The sequence below is a fragment of the Ostrinia furnacalis genome, unplaced genomic scaffold, assembly GCF_004193835.3.
Source record: "Ostrinia furnacalis isolate ACB-3 unplaced genomic scaffold, ASM419383v2 OfSCF5695, whole genome shotgun sequence".
In the NCBI taxonomy this organism is placed as follows: domain Eukaryota; kingdom Metazoa; phylum Arthropoda; class Insecta; order Lepidoptera; family Crambidae; genus Ostrinia; species Ostrinia furnacalis.
In genome coordinates this window covers 71,903-97,060 of record NW_021135934.1, presented here as the reverse complement: position 1 = coordinate 97,060, position 25,158 = coordinate 71,903, and the positions used below count along the sequence as shown (strand labels likewise).

Genomic DNA, 25,158 nt, shown 5'->3' with positions numbered 1-25,158 from the left:
AGTACTTAATAAGTGCATTATAGAATTTACAAGAGCTCCAACTACCAGAACTCTTTATAAACAAAACTCATCACCTTAGACAATAAATTGAACTGGGCGAGTCATGTCGAGAACAAAATAAAAATGGCCTGTATAGCATTCCATCAGTGCAAGAGACTCATTGGTAGTAGATGAGGTCTCAACCCAAAGATAACACTGGCTCTACACGTCGGTTATATGGCCCTCTTACACAAAATATTATAGATCACTTGTGTGGTGGCACAGAACACAACTATCAACAGCAAGATCAAAACTCCAAAGCCTGCAACGCCTAGTAAGCATAGCGGCCACTAGTTGTATGAGAACCACTCCATCGACATCACTTGAGTACCTTCTGAATCTCAGATCTTTAGACCTCATCATTCAGGAGGAAGCGCAAGCAGCCGCTCTAAGACTTAAAGGTAAGAACGGCATATAGAAGCAAAACAAGGAGACAGGACATTCCACGATCCTGCACAAAACCCTAATAAAAGAAATACCTCTCACCGAGGCACCTATCGGCAGAATTCCCTGTGTTCACTCTTCGACTGAAGATATAATATCCAGCTTACAGCGGAAACGCAAGATTGCTCTGGAATCAATGAAGTTAGGATATTACACTGACGGCTCCAAAACCCAAAAAGGTACGGGAGCTGGTGTCTTCTCGAATTACCTAAATATACTAAGAATATCAACAACACTTGATAAACACAATACAATTTTCCAAGCAGATTGCAATCAGAGCAGCACAGGCGGTTGCAACCATAGACATCCGAGGTCTGAATATAAAAATAATCTCAGATAGTGCAAGCAATACAAAGCAACTTAATATACTACATTATAATACTTATATTGGAATGCCATGACGCGCTCCTAAGTCATTGCAGATGCAAATGGCGTTACCCTGCACTCCTGAAGTGGATCAAAGGACACAGTAACTCCTTGGGCAACGACGCAGCAGATGAACTGGCCAGAAGGGGATCGTACACGACGGTATTTGGTCCGGAACAATTATAATGCCGATACCATAAGCACAGATCAAGACCTGGCTGCGCTCCAAAATAGAAAAATAACACCACACAGAATGGAAAGATTGTGAAAGATGTAGGCAAACAAAAGATGCAGTTGTGGATATTATATCGAAAAAGTTAAAGACTCATAAGACTTAACAGGGACAACATCCGCAAGGTCCTAAGTGTAATAACAGGTATGTTAAACAAACACCTACACAGTATAGCTGTACAGACAGCCTGATGTGCAGAAGATGCATGGAGGCAGAAGAAAAACCACAGCACGTGCACAAGGAGTGCAGAAGCGTAGCAGATCAACAGGCTCAAATTCTCCAATCACCAGGGTCGCTGCAGAAGGCCTGTAGAGACCTAGATAGGCTGCTGCTACCTGGGGGGATCTGGAGCGGTTGGAATAGGAAGATCAAATAGCGCACAATGGTCTAATCAAAAGGTTAAGTGCAATATTCGATTGCCCTGCAAAACTAACTACGTAAGTCCTTATGAATGGATACTATGTATAAAGTAAATAATTATGTAAATGGCATGTGTTGCTGGACTTTATCTGCTTAGCTCGCAAGTATAACATGTCTTGTTAATCATGTCTCTATTGATTTAAGAAGATTCCCGTCTTAGGCAGTTCGATTTTTTCAAGTTATTTATGATTTAAGAAGAGGCTGACAAGGGTGGCTAAATATCTTGCGCTGCTTCTTCTCAGCACTGACCTATTTATGTCCCAAAATAAAAGTAGGGTTCAAGTGATACTAGGACGTGTTAAAGGGCTTTTTAAAAGCCTCTTTGTTGAAAACAAATGCATTTTATGACTTTACTTTTATATTATCCTTCTGTAGCCAAAAAGCAATCAATATAGCTTGACATCATCATCTCTGGTCCAGAGTTTGATTCCCAATAAGGTAATTGTAGAAAACAAACTTTTCTCTGTCTCCTGTCTAATTAGTTGATGTGAAACCATTGTTGTTTCTGGTCTTTATTACCCAATTGCTTCAACTAATACTTACTTTAAAATAGGAGATAATGTATGTGATTTAGGCCGATATCATTCATGGTATATGGTGTAATAATTAATAAAATAGTAGTTTCAGATCAGAATAAACATTTAAGGAGTAAATAATTAGAATCCACTCTAAAATTCACGCCTTATTCCTTTACAATCGCCACTTATATCACTTTACACATAATTATTAGGATACTTAGATCGCTATTATGTTAGTTAGATCAGTTTACACATTTTTTTTCTCATCACAAAATTGGTGTATATTGATATAAGTAGAAATTTTTGGACGATTTACCCTAAATAACCTGAAATAATGATTCCTCATAGTGTAATTACTAATGTTTGTTTTACAACTTTTTCTAAAATTAAAGAAACAAAAAAATATCAACAGAAATAGCGTAAAATGTATCACTTTACACTTGTTAGCGGGTGGTCAATTCAGTGTGGTGTAAAATGATTTATGTCCCATTACATCACTTTACACGAATGTAAAGTTGCCGTGCATGGCGATATAACTGGGTTTTTATTTAATAACGAAAAAACTACATGCTATATTTCCCAAACTGGCACACTGCCTAATTATATCTAACATTACTTTTCACCTAAAAATATTTCACCAAGTTATCTCTAATAGCGACGAAGCAGGATTTTTTTTAACTTCAAATGCGATTTCCCAAAAATCACCATTTTCGACTTAACTCCGTTTTCACTGGGGGTACAGCTCGCTCGCTCAGTTCTTTGTTGCTCTATTCCGCTAGGCTAGGGAGGTTATTTAAGATGCTATCAATTGAAAAAAGATTTTTATGTTCTTTTATTTTATTTACTTATATAGAAAAATAAGCAATGGAACAATACGTAAGAATAATTGCATAAAAAAGTAAAATAATTTTGTTTAAATAAAACCGACTAAAAATTAAACTGACTCCGAAAAAGTATACACTAAAAGTAGAAAAATAATTTTACGTTATCTCCAATATAAAATTAATCAGTAATCGGAATAAGTGAATACTTAAAATAATATCGATTAAATTTACAGATTATTGTCTATGACTCACAGGTTACAGCACTGATGTGTCAGAGACAAGTCATAGACAATATGGAGATAACACATGATTTTAAACGTCAAGTCAATTTGACAAGTCTCACAAATTTTCATCGTCCACGTATTTTGCTAAAATACATTGTTTCAAAGATTGATTTCAAACTTGTATAAACGTGAAAATAAAGTTGGTTTCATGGGCTTGTTAAATAATGTGTATGATATTATGAACACGTAAGTGATTATGGTGTGATTGTGTATGAAAGTGTTTGTTTACATCTCTGCTGGATTCTAAAAAATCAAGGTTATACTTTCTTTAATTTATTCGACGAAGTTTCAACAATAGCAAAGTTAGCGCGTGTGACGGTTGCGTGCTACGGCTGCCTTAGAACGTAATCAGCCGCACGTTACAATTAACTAGACTATAAGCTGTTGGGAACAAAGAGTTTATAGTTTATGGAATCAAAAACATTGTACGGTTAAGTTAGATATGGATTGAGATTATGAAAATATGAAAGAATGTTACCCAAACCCAAACAAAGAAATGATTTAAAAAGTAGTAAACTGGGTGAACATTAATATTATTTATTTTATTTTGAAATAATACTTAGTCATTGAAATATGATGATGATGATGTATTGAATATTAAATACCTTCCTAGAGTAGGTAATAATAGCCCAGGTTGCTTACGGTTAAATACATGACCCTATAAAGTTATAGGTTCATGGTTAAAGAAGTTAGATAGATCCAGTTACTTTTAACTCGAGCTTTTGTTGGTTAGTTTACTGTTTAGGTTGAGGTTTAGGTATTGTTGCGTGTTGTATCTGTAAAAGTACCGTTAAAATATCGATTAAAAACCGCGGTGTCATGTGAAATGCGGGCTTGTCTTCTTTATCGCGATGGTTTAACTTTTAAATGCATGCCATAATTACCCTTATAGAAAGCCATTAAAAGAGTTAATTATGTTAAATTGGAAGGGTAGCTTTTTAGATAGGAATAGATAAGAAATAAGAACTGTTTTATTGCACATAAACTAATAGAATAATACTTTCATTTTAGTAAAAAATAATAATTTAGGTTGTCTCATAGCGAGGAATGATAAGAGGGGCCAGTCCATTATCAAAGTAAGAATAAGCAGAAGAAGTTTTACTATGGAAACCCAACGAAGGGGTTACCTACGCCATATCGAATAACAAATGATCGAAAATCAAAATATCGAATACGTTTCATCCTCAGATCATAGAAGGGAATAGATGTGAAACGGGGGCGTGGCGCGTGTCTCCGCGATATGCCCAGAAACGAACATCGGCCGCGTAGCTATAGTCCGATTTTTAATTCGACGGAATTCTGACAGCTGTCATTTTTTGACAATTCAGATGTGATAAGCCTTTTTTGCTTTGAATTATTAATAAATAATATGAAATGAAATTTCATCAAGTACAACTTACAAGAATGAACTATTGTTTGTTTTGTCAATTCAATGTACACTAATTATTATGTACATTTTAGAGATTAAATAGAAAAAAACGTGTTTTAACACAGTAAAACAACATATTATCATAAACGAAAATATGTATTGATCATCAATAATCATTATCGTCGTCATAATCAACTTGGATTATAAAATTGGCATCTTGTTAAATTGGTTATTTTATGAAGCTAAGATTTTATTAACAAAAAGATTTTCATAAAAAAGGTTTGTAACCCATGGATTATTGACCAGGGAGTCCAGTAATAGAAAAATAATTTCCCAACTTTTTTTGTAACTTCAAAAATATGATAATAAAAATTCAAATAACCATTTTGAAATGATCAGTACATTTTTAAGCCTTAGTTTTTCAAGTGAAACCTTAAATTCAAGAAAGGATTATTTTTTAATTTGTGAAAATGCTCTCCATTCATAATGGGAATGTTTCAATGTTGACAACACTTCTGAAATGTCAAAATTCCGTCGAATTAAAAATCAGAGTTTAGGTTAGTCGCGATTAGGGTATGCAAAACCGAAAGTTTATCAAAAACCGATTTTTTTTTCGGTTTTCAAGAAAAAAAACCGGTTTTCGGTTTTTAATCGGTTATTATCGTTCTATTTTTTTTTTTCAATCAACTAGTAGTTACATACAGCGATTTGTTACGTCCTGTCCGTTTTGTGTTAGATTACATTATTTAAGAGAGGGTTATAACAGTTTTGATAAATTTAGCTTATTCATTAGGCATTATAGGCACATAATGCATAATGTATAAGCTAAATTTAACTCAAGGGATGGTAGTTTATCTCCATTGTACGTAATAATTGTCAACGAATACGTTTTAAAATTCATTACTCTGTCGGTTTAGTATTTTGTTAATTACCACCATGTACGTAATGTAAAAGACCTACATCAAAAACGTACTTGCTTACAATTACTATTGATATAAGCAATATCTTAATTTAAAAAGCATAATAAAATGTAAAAAGCTTTAATTTTGTGAACGTTAGGTGATTACGATTGATATTTTAAGCTATATCTTAAAAATAAAAAGCTTGTAATTAAAAAGTAGAATAAAATGTAAAAAGCTTTAATTTTGTGAACGTTAGGTGATTACGATTGATATTTTAAGCAATATCTTAAATTAAAAAGTAGAATAAAATGTAAAAAGCTTTAATTTTGTGAACGTTAGGTGATTACGATTGATATTTTAAGCAATATCTTAAATTAAAAAGTATAATAAAATGTAAAAAGCTTTAATTTTGTGAACGTTAGGTGATTACGATTGATATTTTAAGCAATATCTTAAATTAAAAAGTATAATAAAATGTAAAAAGCTTTAATTTTGTGAACGTTAGGTGATTACGATTGATATTTTAAGCTATATCTTAAATTAAAAAGTATAATAAAATGTAAAAAGCTTTAATTTTGTGAACGTTAGGTGATTACGATTGATATTTTAAGCTATATCTTAAATTAAAAAGTATAATAAAATGTAAAAAGCTTTAATTTTGTGAACGTTAGGTGATTACGATTGATATTTTAAGCAATATCTTAAATTAAAAAGTAGAATAAAATGTAAAAAGCTTTATTTGTGAACGTTAGGTGGTATTTTTGTCAAATTTCAATACACTAAGTATTACAGTAATAAGCTTCTGCAGATATCGCAAATAAATGAGATTCAATGTTCGAAACAATTCAGAAATAAAAACTGTTCAATTCACTCACACATAGGTTAATTATTCACTGCAATAATCACCAACCACCGGGGATTCCCCGTTTAAAGGTAAACGACGGAGTAACCAAGTGACAATGTTGCCAAGTTATAAATTGTAAAATAACCAAATATTCGTCAAATATCAAAATACCCAGGTTATATTATAATAAAATGATATTGCTTATTTATGGAATTTGTTACATGTATACAGATAGAAAAACCGATTTAAATCCGGGTTTCGATTTTTAAAACCGGTTTTAGAATTTGTCGAAAAAGGGCGGTTTTTCCGATTTTTCGGTTTCCGATTAACCGGTTTTGCATTCCCTAGTTACTTGCGATTATAAGATTTTACAAAAAAAAAACAGTATAAGTAGGTAATTAGTAACTGTCAACTATGTAATTACTATAAGAGCTAGTTGAAAGCCTAATATAGGCATTATTTTTGATAAACATATGCGGTACGCAGATCGCCATAATTAAAAAATAAATGCGTGATAGTAGTTAATAATAACGTATAATAATAAAAAGGTTTTCATACGTAAGCATTTTGTGAAACCAGTTTCGAGCCTTGCTCCTAGCGATAATCTTGTCGACTCCATTTTATCTTTGTTCTTTCACTAGCGTTTTCTAAGTGTGCGTCACGTCACGCGGCCATTGATTGACCATAAGGCACGCCATCTGGCCAATCACAGCACTTTTAAGCCGGTTGCACATGTTGTCGTAGACTCTCAGTCGCTTTGTTTTTACACAGTTGAATGTGTGTGTGGGAGCTGTGGTGGGGGAAATGTGGGGACACTGGTTCTCGTTTTAGTTACGCGCGACTTCATATCTATTCTCTTTCTATGATCTGAGGTTTTTTTTAATTTAAGTTATTTGTATGAAAGATTACGCGGTAATAAGCAGTTTACGATTTACGAGGTATTAAAAAAACTACTTACTAGATCTCGTTCAAAACAATTTTCATTGGTAGTTTTTATAGTAATGTACATCATATGTTTTTTTTTAGATTTTTCATTTTCTTATTTTAGAAGTTAGAAGGGGGGGACCAACTTTTTTCCACTTTGGAAGCGTCTGTCACGCAAACTGGTTTAGAAAAAAAATATTTTAGAAACCTCGATATCATTTTTGAAGACCTATCCATAGATACCCCACACATACGTGTGGGGTATCTATGGATAGGTAACACATACGTGTTTGATGAAAAAAAATATTTGAGTTTCAGTTCTAAGTATGGGGAGCCCCCAATATGCGGTTCACAGAATACATCTACCTACCAAGTTTCAACAGTATAACTCTTATAGTTTCGGTAAAAAATGGCTGTGACATACGGACGGACAAACGGACAGACAGACATGACGAATCTATAAGGGTTCCGTTGTTTGCCATTTGGCTACAGAACCCTAAAAAGTGTAAAATAAAATTATAATAATTAAAAAACTTCTTTAAAAACTAGCTTTTATTCTGAAATGCAGTTGTACTAAAACGAAAAAAATAATTGTACTTATGCAAGGTTTAAATATTTTGAAAGCTTGTAGCGCAAACATAAAAGAGGAATAAATTCCATGCGCGATACAAGCTTTCGAAATTATTTGAACCTTGCATACAATTTTTTTTTTTGTTTTATTTATTATCGTGTGTTAACGGATTAACGATTAACGTTAACTTGCGTTAAATCTTGCGAAATGTAACGGTTTAACGTTTAACGAAGTTAATTTTTTTATTAACGGTTTAACGATTAACGAAGTTAACTATTTGATTAACGGTGCCCAGCTATGACCAAGATGTTAGATACTTACCACCGTCCATGATGTCCTTTTTGCTGGCTTCGGCTGCTTTATCGCCTTTGCCTGCGTTGTCGTAGTTGAAGCAGGCTGTGAACAAAGAAGAACATTTTAAAACTCATCCCAAACCAACAACACACAGTCCATGACACAGTTAATAATTGTGAATGAGATCAGGCAGGAACTACTGGTCTGATTTGTAAAATTATATTTGTGTTAACCCCTTTATCGAGGAAGGCTTTATGCATAACATCACCTTACAGCCAAGACAGGCCGGAGCAGTATAGAAAAATGTTACAAAAACGTGAAATATTATTCTATTTTCTGTCACGCGTACGAAATCGCGAACACAGCTACTTAGGTAGTGTTAAGAAAAGTGATGGATCGGTGCGTTAATAGTTAATTGAGGACATCAGTTCGACAATCATAAACCCATCACAGATTCATGAAGGTTTCTATTGCCACAGCAATAGTATGAAATTAATTGTTAGGTATCTTATAAATATTACCGAAGCCAAATGGCGTGGACCATATTCTATCAAACTGAAGGCTGATCAGGGAAATAAATGCAAGAGAAAAATACCTTTCTCCAGATGTTCTAAACGAATGCTGCGGGAGTTTTTGAGTCCAGGAAAATGTTATGAATATTAACATAAGAAGACTGTTATCAATGTAAAGCTATTCACAATTAGAGAGTGGCCCCATCGAGCGACTTGGCGATGGCAATGGGCAAGTGTGGTGTGTGGTCAGATTGACAGCTGTGGGAAAATCCTCAGTAGGCAACAGCTTATTCAAACAATCAATAAAACACACAGTATCTAGAACTACCTATGGTTAATAAATAAGTACTTAATGGTCGTCCGTGACAACTCAAGGACTGACGGCAAATGCGATCCGCCTGTTTAATTCCCAAGCGATATGATATATGAAAGTTAATAATTACTTTAATAACTGAGTATTAGGGCCTTGCCACACTTACATCCAATTGTTTTACGCCCGTATTCACAAACATTACTATGTTATATGCGCGTGGACGCACAGCGTGACACATGAATAAATCACGGAGCTCTATTCAACCATGTGCGTCCGATTTGCAAATTTGTGAATTTGCTTTACCAACTCTATTTCGGAAGGGAGCTCTATATTCGGCAGATAATGCAACAAAATATGATACACATGATTGATCGACAGGGTTTATCAAACCTGAGGTGCCGATCTATTTGGAATAAAAGATAGCCTATGATCTTTCCTATGTCCATCCCCACACCTTAAATACATCAAAATTGGTTCAGCAGTTTAGTCGTGAAAACGTAACAGACATACAGATGGTTTACTTTTGCTTTATTATCTAAGTAGGTATGGTGGTATGGATTGCAATAAGTAGGTAGGTAAGAAGGTTATTCCAATTGTTGTAAACAACTTCAGGAGATACAATCGATTAATTTTTAAAGCGGCCATGTGTCACTCAATTTGCGACAAAGTCACCTACTGAATTGCTTAGGTTCTGGAAGTTTCTTTCGAGTCATGCTTGGCCTAACTAGTAGTACATGACTCACAGTCTGGCGTCCTCAGTCAGCCAAGCCTACGCGAGCTGTCTCAATAAAAGATAAACCAAATAGGCCGTGACTTCCAGCAATTTTGATAAATAGTGCAGAGACAATAGGTAGGTCTAGGTACAGCCAACACCCAGGCTAAACCTTTTTGTTGCAAAAACATAACTATTTAAACTTTTTAAGGTGCCCTTGTTAGCCTTTATGTGCCTTCTTTGTCTGTTGGTACATTGAACTGTGAAAAAGCGCTTTTCATTAAATCTAAATACTAGGTACCCTAAATAAAAGTTTTAAACACTAACTTCTTTGTTTATTTTTGTCTAAAATTCTGAAATTCGTAAAAATATGTAAATAATGTAACAGATTAAGAAAAAAAATTGAACGACCAATTTTCCTTTGGTAGTTACTAATAAAACATGAACTAACAGTTAAATAAGTGCATCATAAAGTTATAACATCATTTTAAATGTTAAAACACTAAACAAAAAATGTTAATTTGGAATTGTTACTAAATATATTTTCATTTCACTCCTCACCTGAGAATTCCCGCGAAGATTTCAATTTTTTTTTCAAGCAATGATAATTCGGCGTATTCAGCCAGGCCACTATCACCTAACACTCGCGACTCAATAATGTTCGATGGGAATGGGAGGCATTATGCTGTCACACTGGTAAAATCGATTTGCCATAACATCGGATAATTAGGCTATTCAAGTACGATTATTGTATCGCCACGGTTTATTGAATGTATTTTTTTTATAAAAACACGCAAATGGGTGATTCAGACAAGAGGAAACTATGGAATGACGCGTATCTTTATGAACTGGCTGGTGCATACACGGTAAGACAACAACTTTGACCTTGTGCCATATTTAGAAATTCTCTAAAAAAGCGGTTAACTTACTCTAGATGTGATGTTTTTGCCAACTTTTATTTTGATGTAAGGAAAAGCATAAAATATCATCTACTTGCAAAGCTAGTAAAACTTATTGATCACCAAATTGGAAGCTATTAGGAATACATTAGTCCTTATCAATCTGATTGTTATGAAATGTTATGTCGCCATAATCGGGTCGAGATTCTTATCAAAATTACATGATCAATATTGTCTATCGTTTTGTTTGGAATGATGCTATTGTTGATATATTGCTTGTAAACACATTAGAGATAGCCTTGAGAATATTCTGTCGAACTACAGACAACCTAAGACGGTCATTTCATTTAGTATAGCTACTTCAATAGTGCACCAATACTACAATAAATACACAGCAACGTCAATCACACTTGGAAAACTAGGACTTGGAATAGGGCGTTGTCTCTTGCGCTTAAACGGTAGGAACTCAGGGAATCAGGAAACCTGAGGCCGAATAAAATTAACAGGCTATCTGATAATAATCAGCAATCTTAAACCTAGTGCGGATGCTTAAGCGATCTCGGGGTATAGGGATTGATGAGGAGCGTCTCTCCATTAAAAGATAAGGCTGTTGTAATCAGATCTATAGCTGTTGTAATGACAATTAAAGTGATACCGCAGAGAAAAACCTTAATTTCTTCTACGGGTACCTAAGATGTTTTTTGGTAACTATGCGTAACTTGCGTAATCGTTGCCTTACTCGTTGTTGAACGCCCTTAGGCCTAAAAACTTTTTTAAACTTACCCGCCATAGAGGCGCTGCTCATCCTTCCGCGTGTAAAATCAATTTTTAAATTTTAATTCACAACTTAGATAATAAAATATTACTCAACAATAATCACAACTTTAAAATATATGATTTTTCTAACAAATGAAATGACATTAACGTTGTCAAAAGTTTGATAGTATTTATGAAAAATTAAATAAAGCTATGCAGGTTTTACTACTATCTGTCTCACGAATTAAAACGAGAGTATGGCCTGTCTAAAGGAGAGAGTAGTGATCATAAGGATGGTTTAAAAATAAATAATAATCATCGCCCAATTTCCAGGCCAATCCGTTCATCTCTAATGCCGTAAAGTTGAAAGAACAAGAAAAGAAAAACAATTTGACACTGACATTTTTGACAGTTCTGGCAGCTGACAGTTTGTGTGTGAGTTATAGTTCCAAAATACTGAGCCCCGATTACGGTAACTTTTAACGTCAACAATCCAGACACGCTTCTCGATTCTGCGATACGATTGGTCAAAACAGCTGACGTACGCTGTTGAACGACCAATCGTATCGCAGAATCGAGAAGCGTGTCTGGATTGTTGACGTTAAAAGTTACCGTAATCGGGGCTCTGGACTGTCCTGTCGATGACATTGACAGTGGGGCGCCACCGTCAATACCGGATCGCTGGTTCAGATTTTTGCCATGTTGGAAACCATATAGTTGAACGATGGTAGCGCCCCCCTGTTATTGAGTTTGGCGGGACAGTTCAGCGTGGGTCATCTATAATTTCATGTATTACTTTTCTCTATGGTTAATTTATCTCTATAGTTCCAAAATACTGAACTGTCCTATGCATGACATTGACAGTGGGGCGCCACCGTCAATACCGGATCGCTGGTTCCGATTTTTGCCATGTTGGAAACCATATAGTTGAACGATGGTAGCGCCCCCCTGTCATTGAGTTTGGTGGGACAGTTCAGCGTGGGTCATCTATACTTAATCTGTGGTTACGTTACAATACAAAGTGAGGTTATGATGTTTTGGTTTGATGGTACAAAACAAAGTAACTTTTACCAAAAATACAGCGGTAATTCGTTAATTTACGTATTTGACAAAAATTTAATAAACAATGCCACCAAAAAAGAGAGGCACCGTTCATAACCGACGCACAAACCATCATGTTAAACGAGATTACGCCGAGAAATTCAATGACCTGAGTATCCAGTCGTCGTCAGAAGAATCAAATGAAAACGAGAGCTCAGGGAGTTCAGATGACGAGGGTGTTCCACCCACCTTCAATATCAGCATGTGGGATTTAAATCACTGTGACCCTAAAAAGTGTTCAGGAAGAAAACTCGCTAGACATAACCTCATCAAGAACTTAAAACTTGGACAACGCTTTCCAGGACTCGTATTGTCTCCTGTTGGTACTCAGTGTGTGAGCCCGGCCGATAAGGATATAATAGAAAAGTTTGGACTAGCTGTGATAGATTGCTCCTGGGCGAAAATCGATGAAACCCCATTTGACCGTATGAAATCAAATCATCCAAGATTGTTGCCATTTTTAGTCGCTGCAAACCCCATAAATTACGGAAAGCCGTACCAGCTTAGCTGTGTTGAGGCATTGGCAGCGGCTATGGTTATTACAGGCCAAAAGAAAGCGGCACAATTTTATTTAGGAAAATTTTCATGGGGCCATTCTTTCTTGGAATTAAACTCTGAAGTGTTAGATCTGTATTCTAAATGTACTGACAGTAAGAGTGTGATAGAAGCACAGAACACCTTCTTAGAGAATGCAAATAAAGAAAGAGACTCAAAACCTATGTGGCCTCCGAGTGATTCTGAGACTGAGTCAGATGATAGTTCATAGTAATTTTACATTTAATAGTGATGTTATTCATGTAATGTTATTATGTATTTGTAAATAATTGTAAAAGTATCAATATATTTAAGCAATATTTACCTCAAATGTAATAAAATAGGTGCGATTTATTTAAAAGTGTTGTATAATTTATGAGTATTGACCTTTGTATAATTGTGACAAGTATTCACATTTTAACAAAATATAAAAAGTACCAAAAAAATACCAGTTGTAGGTATAATTTTGAAAGATTCACTTTTCTGAAACACATTTTATTTGCTATGTTAAAATAACGCCATCTAGCAGACACTTCATAAACTAAATGCGTCATAGTAAGTAGCGCCATCTATTTAATCACAGTTGTTTTAAATTCAACGAGTCAGTGACGTAGTTGGTAGTTTAAAAGCAAACCAACAGGTAGCGCTATATTACCAAAGACCGGTAAAAAGCTTCCCGAAAGTTGAGCTTGGTGTACATTCAGTTAGTTTGCTTTTGCATTTTGTGAGTGTAAGTTGGGTCTGTGACGTTCGAAGTGTGTTTTCGTAACTCGCGGAGTAACTTATTTATCACTAACTGTTTTGTGTATGAGTGGTGAAATTCTGTGTATAGTGATTACTGTGTATGTGGCTAATAGAGAAGTGACTATTCATCGGAATTTACCTAGAGAAAAACTTTTAGGTGAGTTTGTCCGTACATTTACTTCGGTGCAACCTGTCACGCAGGTGTCTCGCAAGTCAGTAACCTCAATGATGAATAAACACTACAATTTTCCATGTACCGATATACATTTGCCATTAATTCGTAAATAAAAACTTAGGTAAACTTCGTATCTTCTGTTTTTTTATTTCTAAAAAGTTATAAATTGCCTTTACTTCGTTCCTAGACACGTTGTTTCAAGGCTAATAGTCTACTTTTATAGAGCAAGCTTTATCTAAGTAGATACGAAACTTGTGCTGGTTCTCTACATTGTTTTTTTTTTAATTTGTTTTAAAAAGACAGTTTTGTTTAAAAACTTCGAACTTAGACGTACCTACCTAATTGGTGGCCACTGAGCAAATAAACTAACTCTACGTTCATGTTTGCTGGTGGCTGTTTTCACTGGTGGCTCTACCACCGTGTTTTTGCTTGCCGGTGACAAAATGGCCAATGGACTGGTGCGGTAGCGTGAAGTTTAGAACCGAGTAGGTTAAGTACAGGTTCGATAGCCGATTTTAAAAACGTACCTTATAGGTACCTACTTACTTAAAATGAATTTTTGAGTTTCGGTGTTATAAAATGCTATTAGACGGCCAATGTAGGTACCTACCTACTTAATCCATTGGTGTTAGTGTTTAACTAACACTTTCAACCTCTATTAAAAATCTATCTGTTATTAGCTTGTTAGGTAGGTAGGTAGGTACCTACCTACCTACCTACCTGCTATATACTGAGTTAGGTAGGTAGGTACAGTCAGCGTCAAATAGTTCGTGACACCCAAAATGGCCAAAAAGTTGTGTTGCGAACTTATTGGCTACTTTGGGTGTCACGAACTATTTGACGCTGACTGTACTTGGAATTTTTACGCTACACTCCTAAATTAATAAAACCTAGATGGATAGTCTTCATACAAACGCTTCGTCAAGAGTGAGGCAAAAATCTTATGTCATTAGTGTCAATTTTGTTCGGGAGTGTAGACAGTGAAGGCGATTTTCCCGAAAGTAGGGAAAATTTTAATACGTTTTTAATTATTTTATAATTAACAAAAACAAAACGCATCATGTACTTACTTATTTATTGAATTCAAAGTACCTACCTAATAACAATAAGATAAATCGACTTAAAAGTCTCGATTTCATAAAAAAGGAAGTGTATTTGTACGGCGAACAATTGGGAAAAAAATTTTCTTGTTACTGGTATCATTCCCGTATTTAATTTTTGAAAGCCAAATTCAAGCAAAATACGCGTCTAATTGTAGTAGAAATGTAACACTGGTCACTTTCTTTCGTTTTTCTGATGTATTTAAGACACCCTTTCACAGCACAAACCGTTTTAATTAATTAAAATTCGTCGGACGTGTTTACCAATTTTTCACTTTGACAGTTCATGTGACGTTTACGGGTGAGCCGTGCCGGCTCCCTAAAAACTGCCTCACTTTTCGTGCACTGACTATCTATCTAGGTTTTATTAATCTAAGGCTACACTAAGATTATTGGGAGTAGCTATTTTTTGCAATAATTTATTTTAAGAGAAAAGAGGTAGGTAGACATTTGCACCTACTTTCACACTTAAGTAAGGATGCGCACTATAGAATTTGCTACACTGGATGTGTTCTGTAATCTGCGGTCGTCAAAGTGAACGCAGCCGGCATCTTGGAACAACATTGATTTATCCTATGCTTAATTTTTTCGATGCGATCTGACAGTGCGGGCACGAGCAAAGAACGCAAACCGGACTGCTGACGAATTGCCCTGACCGACAATGTTAAATTCATCTATGATGCGGGCTGCGTTCACTTTGACTTGACCGCAGGCCGCAGAACGCATCTAGTGTAGAAAATCCTTATCCATAATGTCCATAATAAAATATTGAAACTCTTCCTCGTCCCAAAACACTGGCACCTAAAATTCTGAACGTAATTCCATTTCAAAATGATTCTGACATGTATTTCTGATATTTTGACAATGTCAATAGTATTTTGAGGAGAGTTCGATGTGATCGATAAAATTTCAGTGATTTCGTCTAAAAGGCGGAATTTCACTAATGCGCTGGCGTTTGGAAGAAAACATGTTGATAAGATTGATATCGACCGCTTGATTTACGTGTCATTGTGACTATGTACTTGTCCGGTAAGTTGCAACATTATTTACTATCCATACCTACTCTTATTAAACAAACCAACCTCTATTTCACACCTTGCAAGCTTTATTTTGGTAACCTATGTCCTTCTCTTAGGTCCAATCAATCTCTATAGATGACCATAATTCATCAAAATTGATTCAAAGTAGTAAGACGTAAATAAAAATGTATCTTGGAATCCATCATTTTTTTGTTACGATACACGATTGACTATGTAATAGACCTTAAAGTGCGCGGATGAAACTACAGATAGAAGCAAGGTTAAAAGCTAATATGCGTCCATTGAGGACATGTTCTATCAATTTCTATCCATAATTCAAAATTTTACCCTAGGTTTGTCTCCCTTGTGCTCCCAACTTGCTGGATGGAATTTAGCTCAGGAGACTGACTAACCAAGGTCTGCGTGTAGTTTTTCCACTTATTAAGGTGGTCACGTAGACCAACTTTAATCAGATAATTTTATCAGTAACCTGTAATTTTACAGGTCAACCATGTTGTAGATGTGACCATGTGGTACGTCATGTGAACGGACTGTTTGGATCTGTGCATGTCAAATTGTGCTCGTTTCAAGAGTTTTCGAGCCGTTTATTTTGAATGTTACAATAACTAGTACAGAAAAAGCATCATAATGAGGCCCTCCCAGGACTCCGGGGCTCCGAGTCAGAGTTGCTCGTGTACTACTTGTACGTATAAAAGTGAATCTGAAAACCCATCTATCAAACGAATCATAGCAGGAGGATCGAGAATCGATAAACTTTATTACGGTAAATATATACCGCTAAGAGAGCGAAAGTTGTTAGATAAATTAGTCAGAACAAGAGCTGTCTACGACGATATCAGGAATCAACTTCTGTCCGAAAGTGATGTCAGTATTAAAGAAAAAGCTAACTTGAAACCGAGAAAACACGTACAGGCGCGCCCTATGGCGGCTACTGATAAGAGCAGTGCGATTTTAGAGCTCGTTGATCTTGTTGATAAAGGGAATGTGAGCGGCGGGAAAAAACTGAGCGAATGCTGTAGTTGCTGCATCTGCGGTTCCAAACAAGCCCACACCCATGAGCACACGTCACACATGCGTCGCCATAGACATGCTCATGGGAAAGCTCACGGTGGTGCTTACACTACGTCAAGAACAAGCATGATCCGCAAAAAAATGGGAGAAGTAAAAAGGAGTGTTAGGTTCAAAGCAAAGTCCATTAGATCTGCACCATGCACATGTGCATCTAAAGTCGGCGGCATGATTAAACGCCAGTCACAAGAAATCATTAAACGATTACGACCTGAAGGTTCTAAAGCTATGTTGGAACAGACTGCGATAGAGTCTTATGAACGAACCGCCGGGGGACAGAAGAAGCAAAAAATAATGCAAAAAACTTACCAAAAAATTAGAAGATCTAAAACCAACTTAATGGAGAGTATGGGGGAAGGAGCTAGAAAATTGAGAGAATCACAGACGAAAGTAAAAGAACACTTTGGAGCTGAAGCCAAGAAATCATTGGAAAGAATGAAACATGCAAAACACAGAGCCAAAGAAAACGTTAAAACTGTTATTAGAAAATCTATGCGTAGAAGGCAACCGCCATCTGAAGAATTGAATTTCGACGAATTGGATTTTCCAATTCCAAAAAAAGATTCGATAGCAAAATTTAAAGAAAGGCTTCAAAGAAAAAAACACGATCGTGATTACCACGCATGCGAACATGAGTGTGTTGCTGACGAATGCGTACCTGAGAATTGTTTTAAAATTATAAAATTGCGAAGAATTCGACGGGAAAAGAAAGAGAAAGTAAAGCAGGATAAGTTTGGCGTTGAAAAAAATGTTAGTGTGTCATCAGGTGCATCAAGTGTAGGTTTACAAGCTCAACAACAAGGAGTAGGTGTGACCACAGAAACAGACCGCACCAAAAAACAAGCAATCAAAAAGAAGCGACCTTCAGCGGAGCCGCGAATTAGTGTAGATCTTGGCATCAAAAAGACAGGCATTGAACCTCGTGTTACTGTTACAAAATCTAGAAAAGTAAAAGAAAACGAAATGTGCGCTTGTCAGGAAGCACATTCTAAAGTACCTCCAAAGGAAACTAAATCGGATAAATCTACGACAAGCCTACCACCTGTGGCCTCAAAACCAAAAAAAGGCCAACAGGCAAGTTCGTCTGTTAGTTTAGGAATAGAGATTCGTAAAGGGAAAGCTAGAAAAACATCACAAAAGCAATCGGAAGCGTCTGGCCATATACACATGAAGAAACAAGGTCGAACTCGACACGCTAAATTAGGTTCAGAACTAGAAAAATCCTCACAAACAAAACTGACATCTTCAAAAAGAGAGGCCCGTGCTGGAAGTCATGCTCTTAAAAGATGTTTCTGTACTTTGAAGTTAAAAGGAAAAGGAAACCGATACAGACCGGCATTATCTTCTTCAAAACATACGACGACTGCAACACAGTCAAAAACTTCAACACGCAAATTAGACCAAATGGATAGGAATGTTGAAGAGCGTGTGCAAACTAAAAAACTAAATCGCCAGGTCGCCAGAGAACCTGGAAGGGGAATCACCACAGGAGTAAGTGTTAAACCAAAGCAAAAATCAGTTTCGAGTTTGACATCAAAATCTTTAAGCACAGGCTCTGTAGCTAATTCACCTAAAAAAATGGATAAAACTGAAAAACGTACATCGTCTTCTACTCGTGCGCTGGAACAAGTAGAAAATAATGAATCACAAAGACAAATAGTACGTGTGGGCTCTACATTCAGCTTCAGTATAGAATTTTACAAGGATAAACCTAAAGATGAAATATTGGAGCAGACTCAGGAGAAAGTTGTCGAAGATCGAGTGAAGAAACATACTAGAGGTACTGGTAAAAGAAAACGTTTACGCCATAGACATTCACAAATCAGTAGTTCAACGGGAAAATCGAAATACACACTGACAAAACACAGTTTGCGTAGATGTTTTTGTACATTGAAATTAGCCAACGCGGGCAAAAAGAAGATGAAAACGTCACGTTCCCAAGGAAGTGCTACGTCGCCCTATACTCCAGATATACTTGTTAGTGTCAATAGAGCCATTGCAACAGATAAACATAAACTATTACCATACGAATGTGAACCAGGTATTTGTGTCCCAGATGAGTGCGATCCTTATGAATGTCAAAAACTAATAAATAAAAGACAGATGAAACATGACACCAAACAGTCCAATACCGACTATCGAAAAACTAAATCAACATCTAGTTTGACTTCAAGATCTATACCTAATAAAACGAAAAAAGTACAATCTACTACGGCGACATACGAGTCTCCCAGTAATAAACATAAAGAAAAAGGAAAGGCTCTAAGGCGGATTCGAACAACTCCCAGTAGCCCTGAACGTCAAGTGGTAAGGATATCGTCTAGTTTCAGCTTTAACGTAGAATTTTACAAAGATAATAATGACAAAGCATCCGTTGCTCCAATTGACGAGGGTCCCAAAGAACGGCCATCTAAAGCGTCGGAAATAACAAAAACCAATAAAGATAGGGGTCATCAAGACAGGATAAAGAAACGTCAAAAGTCAACATCAATGTTGGTAAAGAAAAAAAATCGAGCTTCTTTTATTGGACCTGCTATGAAAAGATGTTTCTGCACTCTGAAATTACAGAAAACAAAACATAACAAGCAAATACAACAGATTGACCAAGTAACAACTGGAACTGTTACTCCACATAGTAACGTTGTGGATTATAAAAATGTCATGCATACAAAAGGCACAAAAACCAAAAAGGGAAGACAATATGCTTTAGAGCCATACGAATGTGAACCTAATGTATGTGTTCCGGGAGACTGCGACCCTTACGAGTGTTTAAAAAGAATACAAATGCGCCAGTTACGAGAATCAAGCACGTTGACAGATAAGGCTAAGATGAAATCTGCTACGAGCATTACTTATAAATCAAAGTTTCGATCTAAAGGTGCTTTGGCCAAAAACAAATATACGGGGAAAAAAGTTTCGACTAACATCGAGAGTGTTGCTGGTGACATCGGACAAAAACCACAGCGACAAGCTGTCCGCATAGGGTCTGCTTTTAGCTTTAATATTGAGTTTCATAAGGACTTGTCGCCATCTACTACCATAAAACGAATTAATGTGAAAGAAGAATTTAAATCGCTTAAAAAGTTGAAACACAGAGGATCAAGAGCTCAAGAAACTACGAGTAGCCATCAGAATACTCAAGTAGCCGCAATTAACAAAGCTAACAAAGCAGCCGGTATTCGACCTATGCTGAAAAGATGTTTTTGCACTCTAAAATTGCAAGAAAATGATAAAAAACTTAAAACAAATATCAAAGCACCAAAGGTTGTTACTGTAAGCAGAGTAACAGTTAAGGAGACGAAAATAACTGATAATAAAACTCTGAAGATATTACCAGCAAAGAAACCCAATCAAGGTTTGAATTGGGCTGCTGCAATGTACAATATTAATTCTTCTAGCACTTTTTCAAAATCCAGTATTGCATTTCAATATAAAGATATGCAATCATATTTCCACAAAAACCCCGTATCATCGAATCTTTTATCGCCTAAAGCTATAAATAAATCGCCGTGTAATATGCTCGCTCATTCAAGCTTTATTTTACCGAATCAACGCACGCAAATTAATGAGAATTACGCATGTTCTGAAAATTGTTTATGGAAACGTGCTAACAACCATGGAATTTATTTTAAACGAATTAAACGGGACAAAAAATACATTACTTCTCAGAAATCAGCAATTTTTTCGGAACCACAAGGAAAGTATACCCTCGATCAGCAATATTTGAAAATTGTTGGATATAATCAGATATCAAATCGTTATTACAATACAATGAATGTGCAAGTTCGAGAAAGAAAAAGAAGAAATCTAAAACCATATGAGTGTGAACCAGGTGTCTGTGTGCCTGACGAATGTGATCCGTATGAGTGCGAAAAGCTGATAAGAAAACGACTAATGAAAAAAGTTGATAGAATGTCTGGTACGAATATCAGATCAAAGTCAACTTCCAGTTTTGCGTCCCAACCATCTACTTATTCAAAATCAAAGAAACTTCAGTCAAAGCGTCCCCCACGCGAAAAAGCTAAGAAAGTACCTGCGGGTGGGATTAGATATGAATCTGCTCCAAATCGAAAAAACAGACAAGCTGTGCGAGTTGGTTCCAGTTTCAGCTTTAATGTAGAATTTTCGAAAGGTCAATCTTCACCAGCTAAATATGTGCCACGCGAATCATCGAGACCCTCAACGGCTCATAAGCCAACTAAACCTCCCAGAAAGGCAGTAAGAGCAAAAGGCACAAAAGGATACGGGATTGATCGACATGACCAAGATTCACAATCTATGACTCTGACCGAAAATAAAGGTTCTGGAATGAAACCAATGATGCAGAGATGTTTTTGTACTTTAAAATTACAAAAAAAAGGTAAAAATCAAAAAATTAAGAAAGAAAAGCCAGTTCAGCACGCTTTTGATAGAGGAACAGCAACCCCTCCCAATACTTTTAACGAGTTTGTGACTTCAAGGACTATGATGAACGCAGGTCAGAATACAGCAAATCAAAAGCCACACAAGCTATTGCCCTATGAATGTGAGCCGCAATTTTGTATTCCTGGAGAATGTAATCCTTATGAATGCCTAGAAAGAATTAAACAAAGAAACAAAAAATTAAGAGATTCTGGGACGGGTGCAATGCGTTACAGAACATCGTCATCCAGTAACACAGGTCAACGTATGCGCACACAAGCGAGACAAATACAGTCAAGTCCACGGAGACATCAGAGATCTAGGGAAAGCACTGCAACTCGATCTAGTAAAGTTGTCAACTTTAGTGACAACAAGTCACGACAAGCAGTTCGTGTAGGATCAAGTTTCAGTTTCAATGTAGAGTTTTTCAAAGAAAATGCTCAATCAGCACCATCACCAACTAGAGCTGTCCGAGAGTCTAGCCCGTCTTTTGCCGTTGAACGGGCGCCAAAACAAAAAGTTGCTAAACGGAAAGTAAAAGGCGTCGGACTGCAAAATGAAAGAAAATACAAACACAGAGATTCGCAAATGGGAAATGTACTAAGTCAAGTGAAGTCAACAATGACAAGTTCATTTATTAAGCGATGCTTTTGCACAGCAAAACTTCATGGAAAAGGAAAACCGCCTAGAAAAGAAAAGGCAAAACCTAAGTTGACTTCAGTAGACAGTAGAGGCTCGCAGGCAACGGAAACAAAATCATTTCTGAAAAGATGTTTTTGTGTATTAAAACTGAAAAAGGGTGGCACGAATCAGAAAACGCAAAGAGACCAATATGCCAATACTAATACGAGAGTTGTAAATCAACCAATTACTGCAGACAAAAACATAATTACCACTCGTTATAAAAATCGATTACATAATCTTGAACCATATGAATGTGAACCGGGTATATGTGTGCCAGGTGAATGCAATCCATATGAATGTGAAAAGTTAATAAAGGCCAGAAACGTAAAATTAGATACGAGAGGAGCGTATACCGGTAGAGCCAGAACTAGATCTACATCATCGAGCTTTAAATCATCCAAAACATCAAAAGCAAGGAGAACTCAATCAAACTTTGGATCTCCAAGTACTATTTCCAGAATGCAATCAACCAAAAATGTCAAAGAATCTCCTAGCAAAGCAGAACCTCTTCGTCCTTCTTCAAATAGACAAGTCGTTCGTATCGGTTCAAATTTTAGTTTTAACATTGAATTTTACAAAGACCGATCACCTAATACAGAAGAGGTTCAGGCAGCTGCGAAAGCTATTAGACATAAGCCTCCTCGTCCAGAACCAAGAACTAAAACTGCCAAAACTGGTAAACAACGCAAACCAAGGCATAAAGGCTCAGATGGTAATAGTGTAGCCACTTATGACCGTGAATCACAAGCTAATAGAGCCAAGATGGAAGATCGTGCATCAGGATTTGGCCCTGCATTAAAACGTTGTTTCTGCACACTAAAATTACAGAAACGTAAAATACCAAAAGCTAAGTACAATACACAAAAAACGGGAACTGCAGCTATGAAAGAGATACCTACACTACAAAATAGAGCAATTATGACAACTGGAAGAAATTATAAATTAAAACCATACGAGTGTGAACCTCATGTATGTGTACCTTATGAATGTGACCCATATGAATGTGATAAACTGATAAAAAAAAGAAATTTGAAGGAGACTACCAAAGGCGTAATGACGAAAAGAGGGAAGCCCATTGGATATAAATTAGAGCCTTACGAATGTGAACCAAATTTTTGCATTCCTGGCCAGTGTGATCCCTACGAATGTGAAAAGCGTATAAAGATGCGCAACATGAAACATAGGACTTCAGGAACTTCGACAAGAAGATATAAAGGAAGATCTATTTCCAGCGACATAAGGCCTACTGGTGGAAGAGCTCGAAAAGTTCAATCTGCAAAGTACCGCGATCGAAGAAGGTCAAAATCTGTATCTTCTAAACCGTTTCGATCAAAGAAATCTCTAGATTCTGCACGACAATCTGTCAAAATAGGATCTGGTTTTAGTTTTGACATTGAGTTTTACAAAAACAAATCGTTAAGTAGTAGACCTGAAATTAGGCCTGTTAAGCAGAGAGTTAAGCGCACAAAAAGCATCAGTTCCTCAGCAAGACAGCGCATGGCTAGGACAAGAAATAATAAAATGCAATATCGTAATCCTATGCGTGACACAGAATCTCAAATTTTAGCTCAAAAAATGCGTGACACTGGCGTGAATCCATTTTTAAAGCGATGCTTTTGTACATTAAAACTTCAAAAATCTGGTAATATGGTCTCAAGACATGCAATTGGCAGAGCTGCACGTGATAAGAATGTGTACATGGCTACATTATTGCCGTATGAATGCGAACCTGGAGTGTGTGTACCAGGTGAATGTGACCCCTATGAATGTGAGAAAAGAATCAGAAGAAGGCAGATGCGATCACAACGCTCTGGCACAGAGAGGAGTAGTCAGGACTCATCAACAAGTTCAGGCGCAAAATACAGAGCTGCAAAAAATCAAGCAATGCGGGATGCCCAAGCACAAAAACGTCAAAAGGCCACTTATGCCAAAAGAGAGTACAAAGAAACACGAAGACCTACGCTAAGTAGCCAAAGTTCATCAAGGCAAGCAATTAAAATAGGTTCAAGTTTTAAATTCGATGTTGAATTTTATAAAGATAACTCAGCAAAAGTAGACGAGCGGCCACGTACTTACAGGCAACCAGAAAAAAGGATGGACAATGCTAAAATCAAACCGATAAAAACTCATACAAGAAGCCGAAGTGTGACCAGTAGTGATATTAGACGTCAGAATTATAAAATGCAGACAAGAGGTTCAAAAACGGAATCCAAAAGTACTGGTTTCGGGCCTTTGTTAAAAAGGTGTTTTTGCACTTTGGCATTACACAAGCAAAAGAGTCCTCCTACTTCAAAAACTAAAGCGACGTATAGAAATGATGATCTATCAGATTTGTATCAGTTTAGTAGAAACGTAGGAGTGGGAACAAAACAGAAATTTCACAAGCTAAAACCATATGAATGTGAACCTAATGTGTGTATCCCTGGTCAATGCGATCCTTATGAATGCTACGAGAGAATTAAACGCAGATTAAAAGATTCAGGCACAGAGACGCCGAGACCTAGAAAGAGGTACGCTTCAAGTTTAACATCAAAACAAGCCAAATATAAATCAGCAAATACTCAGGCAATGAAAGATAGACACCGGAGAGAGAGACCCACTATGACATCAACAATGAGAGAGTGCAGAAGAAAGCAATGTGCTCCACGATGTTCAGGTATCTCGGGTGATACTAATAGGCAAGCCGTTAAAATTGGATCTAACTTTAGCTTTTCCTTGGAATTCTACAAGGTACGACCAAATACAATTAAAATCCCAAAATCTGTATACAAAATAAAGGGTTTAGATGAAAAGCCAAAAAAATACAAAACCAATAAAACTAGTCCTTCTCAAAAAACATTTTCGAGCAGAAAATCACATGCTGGCAAAGGATCATACAACCAAAAATGTCAAGCAGACTGTGTTAAGAATAAGTCCAGAGGTACTACTATGGGGGCTTTTATAAAAAGGTGCTTTTGTACTCTCAATTTACATAAAAATGCAGCACAAAGAGGAAACACCGAAAGTAGGAGAAAAATAAAACAACCGAAAGTCAAAAGGCCACCAGATTCTACAAGACAAGCCATGGCTCAAACTAAAGAAAAATACA

The 25,158-nt window shown here is 36.3% G+C and overlaps 2 protein-coding genes across 5 annotated transcripts in view; one reads left to right on the top strand and one right to left on the bottom strand.

Annotated features, from left to right (window-relative positions):
• The window catches only part of LOC114361416 (calcyphosin-like protein), a 72,677-nt gene that overhangs the window by 13,960 nt on the left and 33,559 nt on the right, over positions 1 to 25,158 (bottom strand). The window contains exons 1-2 of one of the 4 annotated variants that reach the window (XM_028316418.1): positions 11,251 to 11,287; positions 8,059 to 8,133 (exon numbers count right to left, since the gene is read on the bottom strand). In XM_028316418.1, coding sequence (XP_028172219.1) covers positions 8,059 to 8,133; positions 11,251 to 11,272 — 97 coding nt within the window. In that variant the 5' untranslated portion in view covers positions 11,273 to 11,287. Of the gene's footprint in view, positions 1 to 8,058; positions 8,134 to 8,626; positions 8,829 to 10,129; positions 10,360 to 11,250; positions 11,288 to 25,158 lie in introns of those variants that run through there. The other 3 variants (XM_028316420.1, XM_028316421.1, XM_028316416.1) reach the window with 3 other exon arrangements.
• LOC114361418 (ribosome biogenesis protein TSR3 homolog) lies at positions 12,208 to 13,156 on the top strand. Its single transcript, XM_028316423.1, has one exon. It carries the CDS (start codon positions 12,350 to 12,352, stop codon positions 13,088 to 13,090), a length of 741 nt encoding a protein of 246 aa, XP_028172224.1. The 5' UTR covers positions 12,208 to 12,349; the 3' UTR covers positions 13,091 to 13,156.

Bases quoted from the DNA above. Each gene is read 5' to 3' on its own strand.
- LOC114361418 (XM_028316423.1), top strand. From the start codon at position 12,350: ATGCCACCAAAAAAGAGAGGCACCGTTCATAACCGACGCACAAACCAT.